General features: G+C 38.1%; 1 protein-coding gene across 8 annotated transcripts in view; it reads right to left on the bottom strand.

Annotated features, from left to right (window-relative positions):
• The window catches only part of celsr1a (cadherin EGF LAG seven-pass G-type receptor 1a), a 97,131-nt gene that overhangs the window by 43,117 nt on the left and 36,012 nt on the right, over positions 1-18,002 (bottom strand). For all 8 annotated transcript variants that reach the window (XM_065269234.2, XM_065269235.2, XM_065269236.2 and 5 more), the window contains exons 2-4: positions 3,798-4,436; positions 1,061-1,283; positions 175-290 (exon numbers count right to left, since the gene is read on the bottom strand). In XM_065269234.2, the coding sequence (XP_065125306.2) occupies positions 175-290; positions 1,061-1,283; positions 3,798-4,436 (978 nt within the window). The remainder of the gene's footprint in view (positions 1-174; positions 291-1,060; positions 1,284-3,797; positions 4,437-18,002) is intronic.

The following is an 18,002-nucleotide window of genomic DNA, read 5'->3' as shown; positions in this document are numbered from 1 at the left end:
AGGGAATCACAATATTGGCAAAAGTATATTTGGCGATTAGGCCAAATTTTAATTGCATATGTATGTTGAGTTAAAACTATTTTAACACAGTCGTATAAGAAGCACTTAAATGATATACTTGTGTTTTCCATCGTTTACTTAATCTGTGCTGATGCGATGGTGTGATTGTCGTACCTGCTGAGAAGGTGAGTTGAATCTGTTCCTCGATGATCTCTATAGCAATGAAGTCATGTTTCTCATTAAAACGACCGTTGTAGAGTAAAAGAGCATTTCGTTCTCTTGTGGCAAACCTGGACAGAGAAAAAACATAAAAACATTGATGAGAACAACCAGAACTACAGGTTTTATTAAAGGTCTACACTACCCCTCATTAATGTCAATAGTGTCGATCGGGTGTGACTGTTTTCCATTCCCGATATTCTGGAACTGATGACCCAAACATTTTCAACCAGAAGAAACCTCAAAGCCAGACAGAAGGAATAACATCTTTTAATCAAAGCAGGAAAAGAATAAAACGCGGAGGAAGTGCGCGTAAGAACAGTGGTCCTGAAACAGGAAGTGGTTCCTTAACATCCCACCTCTCCCATGCCTGGGCCGGGGTACAAAAGGCGGAGGAGTCAGAGACCAGCTGCACTACAGGAAGAAGATACCAATAAAGAAAAACATTGATAGGGCTCTCTCAACAAGTAGCCTTTCCTGTTTTTACATGACAAGTGAGCCAAAATATTTCTCTAGTGACTTTGTCTCAACATTCAATGCTTAGAAACAGCATCATTAATAACTTCTAAAGAACATGGGAAGAACAAAAACACACACAATCTATTATCCATCATACTGTATGTCTTTCTAGCTTTAAAAGCAACTTGTTAGCTCAAAGAAAGGGTGGAAATGATAAGCCTGTAAGTATTTGTTGTCATATGACCAAGGACAAGTGCAATACATTTCCCCATTGGCCCCCAAGCTGAGCTTAAAGGTTACATATGCAACTTTCAACAAATGAGGACACATTTTTAGGCATTACTGCTTAACTAAAAGATGAAAAATACATCCCAGTACTTACATAAAGGAGACCGTGAAGTGAAACCTCTGTCGCAGGCCTCGGAAGGTAATAAAGGACTGTCCGGGAAAGCTGCGGGTTGTCATCTCACAAAAAGGCTTTTCGTATTCTCCTGAGGGGCAGTTGCATGTAAAGCCGCCCACAAGCAGGTTGACGCATTCACCTCCGTTCTTACATACACCAGGGACACAGCGACCAGAGCGGGCATCTATTTCACAGTTCTCACCTGCAGGAGAGCAAGTCATGTCAAACAAGGATTGTCAGACTAACAAAAACTTATCAGATAGTGAACTTTACGTGACTGTAGATAGCGAAAATATTTAGTTACCTAACCACACTTACTGTAATTTATTCAATTAAAATTTATTTATATGACTTTTACAATTGTTTAATTTGATGATGAGCAAGGCATTGGTAGCTCTATTTTAAGAATTAAACCTAGTAACTACCACTAAAGTACCACATTAAGTAAGGATTAAAATATAAAAAATACTGAATAATTAAGCAAATAAGTTTTAAAAGATGTAATTAGATAAAAGGTGTGTAGCTGGCGTCCCTATACACTAGCTTATTGTGCTAAACAGTATAACGCTATAGCATTAAATAATGTATCTATCTTCACCTTAAAGTCGCAATGAAATTGAAATGAAAAACTATATATATATTTTTAATATTGTGGTATTATTAACAAATGACTTATTTGTGAGCTTCATTATTTTTAAAAAATTTGTGTGTCCTCATAATCTTTAATCAAAAATGCAAATCTCCTCCCCTCCTCAAAACGATCTCTTCTCACTTCCGGTCAAAAGTATGGCAGGTGGGCGGGGTCAGGGAGAAGATCGCAGCTATTAGCAATTAGCAACACGACCCAACTTCAAACGATCCAATCAGATCTCGATGGACAAATTCAAATCCAGCCCTGCCTTATTTAATCTCAAAAGCCGTTTCATTCGGATATACGTCACCACGGGGAAAATAAGGCAATCGCTACTTCCGGTTCATGGCGACTTTAAAGAAAAATGTCCTTTCATATAGAGATGTCCCTGCATGAAGAAAGAAACTCGACTAATCAAAGCATATTTAAAGTTTATTAGCTTTGTGGAGAGGCTGGAGTGTCCACTAGAGGCACTTGTTTTTCTCTAAGTTTATTCAAGGTTACAAAGCAGAAAATACTGAAAATGATTGGGGTATATTCGTCAGACTGGGCGGATAAACGTCTGATGTCTTGGATTGATCGTGTTCGCAAAGGTATGTCAAGAACTGTTTACAGGAAGCATAGTGGCGACTTACAAAAGTTTCTTTCGAAAAGTGCACTAATATTTACTTGAAGCAAGGTATCTTAGGTTATGCAGAAATATAAACAGAGTGAGACTAGGTTCGAGATTTTATGACTATACCCAGTTCAAAGAGAGCACATTAAAACTTTCGTTGCAAAATGAGATAACTCCGTTTTTAACATTTTTGTCAAAACATGTTTATTATTATGTTATCATGTTATTATTTTGTTTTATGGTGCTACTTAGCTGTATTTTTCAAGTTATGAAGGTTTAAATCAAAACAAACCAACTGCAGTTGAATTGATATTAATTGGAATGCACAACCAAAAAACGAGATTTCTGAAAAATAAAAAAAACTGAGTTTTCTCACTTTGCAACGAAGATAATTCTTCAAATATAGAAACCAAGTGTCCCTTAAAACGTCATCATGCACAACATTATGTATGGTTGCGATTAAAATGTAACACTTTTTTTCTAAATGAAACAGCTAAAGTTAGTGTTGCAACATGTATCCCTTAAACCCAAAGAGGATTAAATACTAGACACCATCTACATCTTTCTAATAAGCATTGGAGTCAATCAGGCCTCTGACATGTACATTATTATGAAGAAACCTGGCCAAAAATTCTGTGACTGGCAAACTTCGTGAGGAATCATTGTCTCTGATCTGATACTAGGCTGGCCTTAAATCAAAGTTTGAGCCCAGACTTAGGTCTCAGGTTTCGTAACGGAAGCTCTTTGCAATCCAAGAGTTCCTCTATGGCACCACCAATTCCCTTTTCGAAGATGGACATACAACTGATGCAGTGTTGTATATCAGCTATTTTCCTGACAAAATCTGGACAAGGGGTGTTTATGTGTGGCGGGGAACAGGATGACAGTCCCTCTGCCTGTAATGACCCCTGATTTCCTAGGGATAATCTTTCTCTCAGAGGGAAATAGACAGATCTGTTTTCCACTAATGTGAGAAAGCCAGAAAGGCATAGATGTTGAGAGGCGGGCTGTCATCACCACTATAATAGATGGAGAATACCTGAAGTTGAACTGTGACCTTCAAAGCACCAAAGGGGGTGATTAGAGGGGTATTTGGCATTGATCAAAAAGGAAGAGATGGGCAAGAACTGCAAAGTAGCCTCCAAACTGGAGAGTGGGTTCCTACTGTCATATCAGATATAGGCATTGTCAATGAGACAGAAACTTTAATTACCATGGTATATCCGATCTGATCTTTACTCAGTTTAATGTGCTTAAAACTTCACTTGTTTGTCCACCTGTGACAAGGACATTATGCTTTTTGGTTCTTGAAGTGGTTTTGTTAACTGTGGTTTACAACCCTCAGGTTGTTCTTTCGGCTCCTGACAAAACACCCCTTCTTAAACACTTAACAGTATGCTATAGATTCCCACAAGTGCAATACTTAACAGACCGCACACAAATGTTGTGTAATAGACATGCAAACTCACCTGTAAAGTCATCCATACACTCGCAGGTATACCCTCCCTCTCGACTGCGGCAGAGACCGTTGTTGCGGCATGGACCAGAGTAGCACAAGTCAATCTCGGTCTCACAGTAGTCACCGGTGAATCCGGCAGGACAACGGCAACGCAGGCCGTTAATAGGATGGATCGGCCTGAAGAGAACTGTGTTCGAAGCTATGAATGGTGGGGAGCTGTCGAATTTCAACACAGAGACGCATTTCATATAATTCTCACAGGGCTCCCGCAGGCAGATGTTGTCGTCAAATGGAAGGACGTTCTGGCTGGAAATTTGCCGTAGCAGTGTCCGGTTCAGGTAGATTTGCTCCTGGAGCTCTTCCGAAGGGAAGTATCGATCGGGAGCTCCTCCGGAGACCATTGCAGAAAAGGTGACGTTGAGGATGCTGCCGGTGACATCTGTGTCATTCTGGACATTGAAAATGAAGACATCATCACGGCTGGTTGAGAGAATCGTCGCCACGCCTTCCGCAAAGAGTGAGAGGAGCGGGGACAGGAAGCGTTCCTGGGACATGTTCTCCAGACGGACTGTGATGCTGTTCATGAGCATCTCGTCAGTGATGATGGTCACACGGAGAGTACAGAAGGACATCACTGTGTGGATACCATCTAAAGAGCAAAGAAACAACAAACTATAAATATTACAGATTCACATCCCATGGAAATTCCTTGGAATGTTGGAACTAGGGCCACTATGCTTTTTTACATTGTGTTAAAATCTATTTTAAATAATGATATAACCAACATATGTTTAATATCACAACAACTTCTAAAAAAGAAAACAGGTTTTACAGTAGCATAAAACAAATCAGACATTTTAACAGTGTAAACAAACAATCAATAATAAATCAAATAAATATCCCCACTATCATGCACACATATCCCAACTAACATCCACGTGCCATATACTATATTATCCGAATATGACAATAGTTTCTTTTTAGACTGATTTCACGTGACCTTAGCCGGTAAGCACTTGGATTCTGTCTTAAAGGTAAAATATGTAAAATATGTAATTTATGTGGCCTTAGCGTCACCAAATAATGACATGTTTACTAAACACTCTGCCCATCTGACTTTAGTCTAACAAAAAGCCCCACCAACCTCAGGCCATTGGTTAAGACAGTGTTCCTTGTTGAATAGGTAAGCATGCTTAAACAAACAAGGCAATGTTTTAATAATGGCACAGAGCTACAATGGTTTTGTTTGGGTGAACTAAATCAGGATATTAGAAAAAAGCCTTAATAATCCCAGAAAAACTACTTAATAGTTGGCTAGCCCCAGAGTGCTCTCTGCGATTCCACCTTATTTGATGAAATCGATTTTACGCAGCCTACGTTTGATCTAAAGCCCACTGTTTTCATTTGGTGAGCATGAATTATAAGGAAGCTCCCGCAAGTACCACGTTGGGTCCTTTTCTGTTTTGCTAAAGGAACAACTGCAGAACAGGTGGTAAAACCAATTAATACCCCCGGCAAAACAATGCGGCCGAGACCTTTCAAATATGGAGGTGTCATGATTCTGTGGGTTGAGTTATGTGTCTCTAAATTATACCAGAACCATAAATCTCAAGAAAATGTGTTGTGCAACCACTACCATTCATATTAAAGCTCTGTCTGGTATGTAAAGCACAGAGTGAGTTCAGACTATTGAAGTTGTGTGAGGTGACGTAAGTGTAGACCAAATCGGATACAGTAAGTTCACAAATAAAAAACTTCTCTTTATTAAATACATTTAAATAGATTAATCATTGCAATGGCGGTGTGGAGTCCTTGGTTAGGATAAGGTCAACATAATAAAAGTAATGACTGCTTCAACTCCAGACTATAGGCAGCAGCAGATGTTTTTTTAACCACCCCGTCCCTTTCTGTGACCCTGTAAATTAGAGGCTGTTTACACTTGGCATTAACATGCGTTTTTTCGACGATCGGATCACAAGTGGACGACGTTAATGCCAGGTGTAAACGGTGTTCAAAACGTTTTGAACGCGTCCACTTTCGACCACTTTCAACCACATTCAGAGGTAGTCGAAACCACTTTCAATCGGATCGCTTTGGAGTTGCGGAACGCAAATGTGGTTGAATGTGTTCGAACAGCCACACGCGACCGCCTTCTCTCCGCCCATTTATCTAATCTGAGGTATTAAACACAAGTTTTACGTCTTTTTTGACTTCTGGCGTGAACATACGGTGAACAGCGCTATTTTTAGCCTTTCATTGATAAAACTACTGCGTGTGTTCTCCGTAGTTTTGTTTTGAAAGCGTGAAAGTTGCGCGATCCTATTTCATCAATTGCGCTGAAAATTCAGAGAAAGCTCCAACCTATAAATGTACAAAACACTGTGCAGCATGTATACTTGCTAAACAAGCACATAATATTAGTTTGCGTCCATATAAACTCATAATTACTCCCGCTCGCGTTTGAATGACAGCAGAGAGATTCGCCCAGCGTCTCACGGACCGTCCCCTCACAGTATTCAGAACAGAAGCAGTCGAAAGTGGACAAAAGAGACGGATTTAAATACCAGGTGTAAACATAATGTGTCTCTCTCGTCCACTTGTGATCCGATCGATGAAAACACATCTTAATACCAAGTGTAAACAGCCCCTTAGACTTGTGTCTGCACCTTTAAGACTTGTTACTGTATCTATGAACCTTTAAGACTGGTTACTGTATCTTTCAATGACCCTTTTTGAAAGTTTGGCCTCCACATTTCGACAAAGCTCACGCTGTCACTATACGACACCTTTAAAGTACTAAATGCAGAATAAGTTCAAGTATCCTTTGATCCGTAGCTCTACCTTCCTTCTTAGTGAATTGAATCTATCAGCAATGTCACACATTACATCAAAAGTGCATTTGCACAGACTTGAGCAAAGACATACTCATTGACATCCTTCAATCCCTCTCCTTTTCTCTTTTTCTTCCCTAAGTACACAATTACACAACCTAAGCACACTTACTGTAGGAAAAGAGCACCTTTAAACACATTCTGTCAGGAGGTAAAGACATTAAAGAAAATGTCTGTTGGCAATTGATGTAATGATGATACAGGATTATTGTTAGGTTTTTATTGTGTTCTGTGATATGATTGCACTGTTGCACAATTAAATAATAATAATAATAATAATAATAATAATATAAGAACGTACCAAAGAAGTTCAGATTATTTTTATTTCTTTTAAAGAAAGTATATCACCTTATTTGTCCATGAATTTCTATGATATTCTTTTCCCTAGATAAGCCTGCAAACAGGACAAAAAGTGCAACAAATTGCCATCATCTGCCTCCAATAGATAAATGATCTGTCGCTGTCTTAACATACTGATGACCACCACATGCAAAAATAAAGTTAACAGTTATTCCAGTCAATCAACTGATAATAACTTGGCCTACATTATAATAATTACATAAACCAATATTTAAATCATATCTAGATAACATGAATTAAATAAACATTGACAAGTTTATCAACATTTATATAGCCACAACAAACTGCTTTAGTATGATAATAACCCTTATCTTTATACATACATTTACACTGGTTTATCTTGTGTCTAAATGTTTAACTGGCGGTTGTTAAATCTGCAGTACGCCTCACATTATCTTTATATTGTGTATTAGATATTGGATGAAAGCCATAGGATATCCCATGGCCACAGCTGTAAGAATAATTGAGAAGGGTTTCTTTACTTTAAAAGGGTGTGTTATGTTACTCAAGCTGACTAATGTAATTAGATAAAGAAAATGGGATAACAAACTCCGCCATTTGAATTCCCTGTCATTATCCACGACGCACTCATCTTACACAAGGATGAATGTGGATTCCATTATTTTCTCAAAGCGTGTTAGTGGTGGGTTGACCTGAAGTGAGTTTTGCTCCTGTTAGACAAGAATGACTAATCGACTTATATGTACTGTAAAACATTGCTCATCCTAAAACTTGCTTTGGGGTGAAATGGTTGAAAAACTGGAATATAGGTGTCAATGTATTAAATATGATATACTAACAAAGACATTAAGAAACACCACCCAGAGCACACCATTTAAACAAAATCATTAAATGAGACTAAAAACATGGCTTTTGTGAGGTACATATCTCTAAGGAGGAGCCAAAGAAAATTAGTGTGGCAGTCATGTGACAGTCTTGTGCAACCCTCCTTCAGGTTCAAATGTTTGAATCATAACAAACGAAGCAAACGTGCCACCCACTCAGCCAATTAATCTTGAGGAAACCACGGACTTATCCCACCTTTCTCTACACGACTGATGTGCTTTGGGTACATGAGGAAAAAAATCCATGTAACTTCTCATAAACAGACGAACACACATTCACTCAGGATGTAAGTTGCAAGGAATCCTGAAATAGTGTACAGTGTTGCTATTATTTCTTTTTGATGTTTTGTAATACACCAAATATTGTAATACATTGCACTATTTTTAATGAACATATCTTGTACATACCAAATGTTAAATAAAAAAAACAGCTAAATTTTCTACATAATATCATCCTACGTAATGTAAAGATCACATAACCATGATATCTTTGATACTGACTAAGGGCATGCCAAATATTAAAATTAATTTGAAATCAATTACGGAAACAAACTTTGATGCTCCTAATCTCTATTAATCTCTATCTCATAATTAGATTATGAGATTTAAGCCTGGATTTAACAGACAGGGTCACAAGGTTACACAGGGTGTAAACCTTTGAACTTAACAATCAACAAAACAATCTTGGAAATTATTACAAGCATTGAAAATTTGTGTCAGTAAAGCTCATTGCTTTTAACAACATAATTGTATGTGAATTTCTAAAATGTAATATTAATTATTTCCATTAAATATTGTAGATGCCAATATAACAGGAAATGCCAGGATAAGGCCATGGTTGTGGTAGATTGACTTGATAAGTAGCTTATGAAATAATTCCAGATGCAAGTGTGAATGGATGAAATGCTTTCTGCTGATCTGCATGAGGGTTCCTCTGACCAATCTGCACACCTGCATCTCTGTCTTCATATGCATCAATGGCACCAACATATCAATATAAGATCTGTGAGATGATAAACTCATAGTGCCACTGACGTTACTTATTTGACTAAATCTTTTGAGTAAGTAAAAGCAATATACAGTAGTTCGTCATCACAATTAAAAACAGAAAATGTAGGGTTGCACCAATATAAAAAAAAACTGATACAGACAGCTGATTACTTAAAGTCTGTGTAAAGTCCGATATTAAATATGTTAATACAGAAAAATGTGATACAAGCCAAATTTAAATGATTAAATCTTGGAAAAACAGGCAGGATACTCTTCTCTCAAATGCTGGGGTAGTCCGCTGTCAGCGCTGAGACCATGCCCACTGTCTAGTGTGGCATAAAGCCACCATTTTAGCCCCGCCCAAAAAATCATGAATGTAATTTAAGTGAATCCTTCAACACTGTAACTCCACAATTCAGTACTACACAGTTCAGTCTTTGCAACATCTTCCAACAATACATTTCTAATATTTATAATGGCCACAAGCCAAGACTATATTGCAATACATCAAAGCTCAGCCTACTTGCCACTGACATATAGTTTTTTTCTCTTGTTTACTTACTTTACTTATAATCACTGATCTAAAATTTTATATTAAACGTTTCATATTTAAAATAATGGATATGGGGTGCACTATTACTAAAATGCTAATACTAAAAAATCCTGATATTAACTTTTCCAGTTTGATTGCAGATATCAAGCATCCTATACCCATTGTTAAATACAGGCCAAATCCCTGACAAAGACATAAAGGCGGGACTGTTGCTGCGTGAAGAAGGTACAAAGGGTTCTCAGTGAAATAAAATAAAAAGATTTGTGGGATTTATGTGTGAATGTGTTTCGCAGTTGGTACTTATGCCATTTCAAATACAAACACACCTTAAAGTCGATGATTAACCCAAAGAATGAATGAGACGCTTGATCTAAGAGAGAGGATAAACCTCTTTGGTCTCCCAGTAACTACCTTAATACAGATTTGTGGCTGCTTCCTTACATAGAGAAATTAATCGCTTTTTGTGATACAGACTACTTGTCATTGACATGTTTTTGTTGGATGACAAAAGCGTCAGACAGATGAAGAGCCAATTATTCCAAGCTATGTTCAAACACGTTTTTTCTAACCGTGTTTGGGCTGGTTCTTTACAGGACACAAGACATGAATACAAAAAACTATAAAATCCACAAAACACCTTGGCCTTTCTTTGAACCCCACTGGCCCTCACTGCAGACAATGAGAGCGAGATGTCGTCAAATGTCCCCAGTGCTTGCACTTGCCAGATGGGACCAGCCGTTTAATGAATGGGTAAAACGAGATTACAAATCGCTGACATCATTACCACCTCCTATGTGTCTAAAGCCAACAGATGGAGCAGTGGGGTGGATGAGTATTCATTTTGTAATGCACTGAAAACACTTGGGGAGCATGAGGCTATTGATTGTCGATAGAGGATGTACATTTTGGGAGACACTTATATTCCAAGCGATACACAGTGTTTTAAAGAGCAACTATGGGCTGTTTCATGTTTTTACATTTTCTTTTGTGTGTAAGTGTGTATTAGTACATGTTAAAGATATGCAAAACGTACAAACCCAAAAGTAACATGACGCAAGTTATCATTTCCAACGAAAATCTCTTTTCTTGGACTACAACAAACACACAAATTGAAGGCAACAGTTTACTCCCTGTGATTGGTGATGTAGACATGACCGACATTATCATAATTCTTCCCGCTTTGTCTCAAAGCCTGTAAGTTAACTCCTGTTACCATTGCATTGTGAGCGAATCTTTCAAACATGATAAGGAGCATCACATTTCCAGTATTCAGGCCAATCACAATGTACAGATTAGCTGGCCAATCAGGGACACAGAGCTTTTCAGATCAATGAGTTTTGTACAAAATCAGTGGGTTTCAGTAAGAGATCTTGAACTCTGTAGCTACAAAAATGTACAATATGTGAAAAATAATTGTTTTTAAAAATAATACACACAAATATATACCAAATACACAAAATATCATTGTTTTTTAGCAATGAAATAGGTGCACTTTAAATATATAATTTTTTTCTGTATGTTTTTGTTCCCTGGATATTGAAACCACAAACTTTGGGTTATTAAGCTACATAAGCATTGGGATGCATGCAACAATTGATTCACAGGCTTTATCTATAAAACAAAGAAATGTAAAACTACATTTCATGTCATTTTACACCTATATGCAGCAAATGTGAGCCTGTCTTTAAAATCCAGGGATTTTTATCAAAATTATAAGATTAGGAGCATCAAAGTTTGATTTCAACTAATTCTCATTAACATGTTTATCATCAATCTTTAACATGACCTAACTCTGTCAGTATTATAGATATCAACGTTCTTTACATTAAGTAAAATGATTTTATGATAAAAACAGTAAATCACAAAAAAAAAAATACATTAGCCAGGTTTCCACAAAATCTGTCACAAAATTATATAAAGCAACAACTATAAACAAATCTTTAGCCCTATTCGGACGGGATTAGTTTTACAGGGGGACCTCTGAGGTAACCGTGCTTCTCAGAGGTCCTCTGTGTTTTTAATCCCATCCGAATCGGCCATGTCTGTGTTTTTCTCTGACGACCTCCGTAAGAATTCCAGAGCAATTTACCTACTGTTTTTCGCCGAACTCAGAAGTCCTCTGTGAAATTTAATCCCGTCCGGAATGCAAATGTCTGTGTTTGCCCGCAATATCTTTTGAAAACGCGGTTCATTTCGTGTTTTGGCCAACATGATCTGCCGTAAGGTCTTACTAATGCACGTATATTGTATTTCCTGAGTCCCATTTATTTATATATGAATGTTTTTTTTACATTCGGCAAAATAAAATAATTAAATCAAGACGAGCTGAATATCAAACACTGTTAAGACTGGCCACTGTAATATCAGTAACGTTATAAGGTAAGAAACTCTGTTCAAACTTGTTCAACTCCGGAATGGTAATGTTAATTAATAAAGATAATAAATTGTTATTAATCATTATTTCTTTGGGTTTTTTATAGGCAGCCACTTATATAAAACACGTAGGCTAACATTACTTCAGTAGGATTTGTATATTTTATTTTGATTTGTAAAATTAAATTAATAAATTACATGTTCGGTAATAATTTTACATTAAAAGCAAAATATTAAACATTACAAACACACGTATCCAGAGCACGTGATTTTCTGCAACGCCCAAATGCATGAAACAGACACTCCCATCTCTGGAATAGCCTGAGAATTTTAATCCCGTCCGAATCGGTACATAAAATCACAGACGTCCTGGGGGACATGTTGAAACTCAAACGTCGTTTGGAAAACTAATCCCGTCCGAATAGTGCTTTTGACATACAACTAAATTCAAATTAGATCTGAATGCTGCAATAATTTCCAATGATACTATTTTTCCCTATTCTGCATCTACATCCGTTTATGTAAGAATTTTTTCATTTGCACAGACCCGTGTTTCATAAGATCTTAATTTTGTTGGTCTGGGTGTCACTCAGAAATGTCTTGAAAGAAATCCCTTTCTAATTGAATATCCGGCAGGCAGAACCTTTGTAAGTTAGACATGACTTAGATCATTAAGACGGTTCGACATATCAATACACATTTCCTATATGTCAGATTAAATATACCGCCAACTCATCTTGAAGTCTATTACTGTCAATCTCGCAGAACCGCAGGCAGCTACTGTATCAGGGTAATCCAGCAATGATAAGGATGTCTGAGTGTGGATGTCTCTATGATAGCTTAGAGGAGGAAGTTTGTAGCTATAGATTGTGAAGCAGAGCGATGATTTGACAAAGTAGAGTGCAGGCGCCTACAATAGACGCGAATGAGCTCTGTTCCCAGAAAGTGCACTTGAGGTTTGAGAGAGTGCTTCGTGCTGACTTTGAAAACTTTCTAGTTTGTAGTAGTACATCACACATAAACCTGTCCACCCTGACGTCCTACAGTAAGGGCATTTCCAGTCATGGTGTCTCTTTCTGTCTCTCTCTGCATTGAAACGTATGCATGTCTCTGCTTGGCTTACTGGGATTAGCCGGCTTTCATATGGACGCACTTTAAAGAAGGACTCCATGCACACAATAGACTTTATTCAGCTTGGGGAAAGGGAGGAGGTGGCCTGGCCGCACGAGTACATCTCTCCAGCCTGTATCAGGTGGGATTACAATACAGACCTTAAGTCAGTCCTGGAGAGGTGGTCTGATATCAGAGAAGACTTCATGGCTACTTAAAGTCTAAGATTCAAGGCTACAGTGTATTTTAAGTACAGTCTAGGATTCAGACTACAGAAATGCAGGGGTTAAATTTGGATTCAAGTTATGTGGGGGTTGGAAGGGTGCTTTCGAGGGGTGTGTATGCAAAGCGTAAAGCCTACCTTTTATGAACTAAAAACACGGTGGGCCCTATCCTGCAGCCAGCGCAATTGACTTTGTCAGTGACGCATGTATCTTTCGTATTTTGCACCGGCACACAGCGGGTTTTTTCCTCCACAGACGCACGTCGGCAAACTAGGGAATGAACTTGCGCTCCCTGGGCGGTTCAGCGCAAAAAAGGAGGCGTGTTCCGGCGCAAACCATCCCTGGTGCTATTTTGCAGTTTTAAAAAACAATTGCGCCACTGACCAGAAAAAAAAGTTTAAAGTCAGTGGCGCGTTGCGCGTGGTTCATTATGCTATTTTAAGGGCGCATGCTTGACCATAATGTATAGCGTGCACAACGCGCATACACTTTGCATCTAATCTACACAGATGCAACAGTTATTTTTGCAAATCATAAATTGTTACACTAAAAAATATTAATACACAAGATAAGGGAAATCATAGTGGTGAGCATTGTGGTGATAGTTTTTATTTATTGTGTGGCTGCGTTAAAAAATTCTCATGCAAATAACTATTAAAATATTTTCATAAGTTAATAATAATAAGTTTGTTGTGTGGCTGTATTACGTTTATTTTATGTAAATAATAATTAAAATGTTTTCATAAGAAACCTTAATGTATATGAACTTGATTTGTAAGTGTACTTTGGGGTTGGACCTTGGTTGCGTTTCTTGGGTCCGATTTCAAAGCCCCCAAACCCTTTCAGCGGTGAGGGTGGACGCAGCGATGTCCTCTGCTGGCGTCAGGTCATGTGTAGGCAGATCCACTTCCCGTTACACGGCGTGCCCGATTTATGCTGGCAAGTTTGGAATTTACAAGAACGTCGGTCTCCTCGGCTGTGAACCGCTCCTGGCGTGCGCCTGGTAAATCCGTCATAATAATAGCAACCCGCCATGGAACTTGCGCCCTTGCGTTTAAAGGGAATGTTGGATAGCGTTCTGATTGGTTTATTTGACGTTACGCCCAAACCACACCTATGAATAATGAACCTACTTCAGACCAACCCCTTATTGATTTGCGCCCGGCGCAAGAGTTATTTCTCACGGCGGGAAAATAGCAACAGCACCCAAGATCTGCCCACAAACTCACTTGCGCGTTGCGCTTCGCACTTGCGTTTCAGATCGTTAAAATAGGGCCCGGTATGGTCACGCTGCGTCTAACGGGTACTTGCACACAGAGCAGAGCAAGACAGGTGGCCCCAGCCCAATTGAAACACTAACTACATGATATGCTGTGACGTGATTAAAGGTATCTTTTTCATGTTAGTTTTTGTCGCGGCTGACAGCTCCGCCTACACAGAGATCTAGTTCAATGAAAGTTTTGCGCATTATGAATATTGATCATCAAACTTGGAGTAGGAGAAAATAGGAGAGACTGATTAGAGAATAACTGTAAAAGTTTTCATTCTAAAAAGTAAAAATGTTTTTGAAAAGCCTGGAAAGCGTTGAAAAACATGCGAGTCGCGACCGCTCCGCTTCCAGAGCGCACATACTACGCGCCTACATTTGAAATAATGAACTTGAGCGTGCAATAGACGCAATATGTGAATCACCGCATCCACAGTACCTGTGTTTGCGGCGTCATCTCTCCTAAATCCAAAATAATTGCATGATATAGCTGAAGTGCTGTTCTTTTTCACCACAAGGTCTTCGTCTGACAACGCATTTTCCTCACTCTTCTCTCCTTCCTCCGCTATAGTTTTTGCTAACAGGCACAGCATCGCAACTGACACCTCACAAATCAATCTGAGCGTAGCTGACTTGGGGGTTCCCCTGATTGGCCTAATAGCATGAACGCGCAAACCATCCGTGCGTCCCAAACTGCCTACTTCCATACTATATAGTATGCAAAGAGTACAAGAAAAAGTGCTTTTCGCCTACTATATAGTATGGAAGTATGCGGTTTGGGACGCAGGGCATGTCTTCAGGACTAAACGTGATAGGTCAAACGTTTATTACATGCGCTTACCGTTTTCCCTTCATTCACCGCGTCAAGGCTGTCTGTTGCGATGTGTTCATCGCGTGAGTTCAGATCGCGATGACGATGAAAATTCGATGTATCGTTCAGCCCTATTTTAAGGCTATGGTTACATCACCACCTGTTGGTTTGGCATGATCGTGACAGTGCTTCATGACGTGTTTTTGCGTTTTCATGTGGACGGAGATTTTTGTAAATCATGCTTGTGTGGGATTATTTCTAAACGTAGGTATTTTATAAAAAATACCAGTGTTTGCGTAGACTTGGCCTCAGATTACTGAAATGAATTTTAGTTTTTACTGTTTAATATTCAGACTAGGGATGCTAAACAATTAATCGTGATTAATCGTTAGCAGAATAAAAGTTTTTGTTTACATCATATATGTGTGTGAACTGTGTATAATAAATTTGTATAAATAAATGTACACACATGCATGTATATGTTTTAGAAATGTTTACATGTGTATATACATTTGTATATTTATATATAATTTATATTATATATAAATATACATACTTAATATATAATTTTTTTTCTTCTTAAAATTATACATGAATGTGTTCATATTTATATATATACATATTTATTATACACAGTTTACACACATATGTGATGTAAACAAAAACTTTTATTCTGCTAACGATTAATCGCGATTAATTGTTTAGCATCCCTAATTCAGACGACTAAAATGGATTCGCTGGTTATGTTCACAATTCTTTCAACTAGTAGAGTTGTGGGTTCGATTCCCAGGGAACACACATACATACTGATAAAATGTATATCTGGAATGCACTGTAAGTCACTTCGGATAAAAACATCTGCTAAATGCATAAATGTTACAAACTGGATTGTCAGAATAAGGTCTAGTCTTGAAGTGACTACTGAAGATGATTTCACTAGTAAGTGAGTAGTGTTCAGACTAATAAAGTGAATTTTCTAGTTTCAGACTACAAAATTGCCTTTTTTAGCAGTTAGTAGTTTAGTTTTCATTCAACTAAAATTAATTTCCATTTGTCAAGCTAGCTTTGGAACAGGTTCATTATACATCTGGCACACTATCCCATAATGTCCTTAGGTTGTCTGTTTGCCTCCAGCGTGTTAAGCGAGTTATGAAAACAGTGAAACTCTTTGATAAAAGTATTTCTCACGGTGTAAAGTTAGTGATAGTTACTAAGTTACTTATATAAGACTTTATACAGACTAAGACCACATACACATGAAGCCAGAGCTTTCCCTATCCAGTCTTTTCCTCTGCAAACATGGCGTCGTCTCAATAAAGATCTGTGTACACACAAAACCACGCAATTTCGCAACAGATATACACTAAAAACTAAGAAGACGACTTGAAGCATGCGCATAAAACTTGTTGTTGCCTATTATCATGTGTTGCTCACATAGTAGCAAATGAGCAGAAGATTTGGCTTTAGTAAAGCTAATAGGCTCACAACCTTCTTCAGCACAAACACTCAAAACACCTTGAATGTGCAGTGGGCTTCAGTACAGTAAAACAACTTTTGCAAGTCAATTCAACATAATATTTTAAGTTTTGACATGTGAATAATTGACATAACTTATAAAAACAAGTTGAAATTGTTTAACTTAATTTTTTAAGTTGTGAAAGTTTTTTTTTTTTTTTTTAAAGTTTTTTAATTTTTTATTTGATAAAAAAATGCTGATTTTTTTTACAATGAGGCAGTTCTCTATTACAAATAAAATCTTTAACTTCTTTGGTTGAACTGCAATAAAGACTTGCAATAAGAAATGTTTCTGACAGTTTCCTTCCGCAGGGTACAAAAAGAGATGTACTCTTGAACACAGACATACCTTGTTTAATGGTGCAGTTTATTGAACTAATATTTTGATTGCTTCTTGTTCCTTCATCCATGCCCTTGTCATTGTGACAGCCTGTGCTTACTGAACTGTTCCTTAGTACAGCAGATCAAATCAAGATAGAAGCTCACAGTACAGCTCTTTGTCCATTAGCGGGGGCCGTTTGGAGGTTTTGGAGTGGCAAATGCAGTCTTTATTAAGTTAAAAAGTGTCATGTTCATTTTCTATTACATTAGCGCAATTGGTAGAGCACTGCATTAGCAGCATAAAGGTCAAAGATTTGATCACCAGGGAACATACCGATCAAACATACATTGTAATGGACTGTCAGTCGCTTTGGATAAAAGCATGTCTGTAAACACTATGTACTTACTTACATAAGAAATAAAACATTTAATACAATTTACTATGGCTGGACGATATGGCCAAAAATTCTATATATAAGTCGATATATGGTAAATATCCCTGCATTATTTGGTGGGAATGTTCACTAGAGACACAGGCGTCTGATTTTTCTCCGTTTCAATGCAGGTTCATTCAGGGTTACAAAGCAGACAATACAAAACATTACTAGCGTATATAACGCTTAGGTTACTCACGTAACCCCGGTTCCCTGAAATAACGGGAACGAAGCATTGCGTCAGTTTGCTGACGCTATGGGGGAAACTCCTGTTTACTCCGTGATTGAAGCCTATTGGTTAACGTCTGTAGAAAATACAGACCAATGACGTTTGAGCCCGCGCGGGGGCGTGGCACACGTCCCTATATAAGCCGGTGAAATACGTCAAGAGCTCATTATTATTCGACTGAAGCGCGCAGCCGAATAACACTCGCTGCGTAGACGTTTGTAGCACGGCCAGCGACGCAATGCTTCGTTCCCGTTATTTCAGGGAACCGGGGTTACGTGAGTAACCTAAGCGT

The sequence above is a fragment of the Paramisgurnus dabryanus genome, chromosome 1 (genome assembly GCF_030506205.2).
Source record: "Paramisgurnus dabryanus chromosome 1, PD_genome_1.1, whole genome shotgun sequence".
In the NCBI taxonomy this organism is placed as follows: domain Eukaryota; kingdom Metazoa; phylum Chordata; class Actinopteri; order Cypriniformes; family Cobitidae; genus Paramisgurnus; species Paramisgurnus dabryanus.
This window is presented reverse-complemented; position numbering and strand designations above follow the sequence as displayed.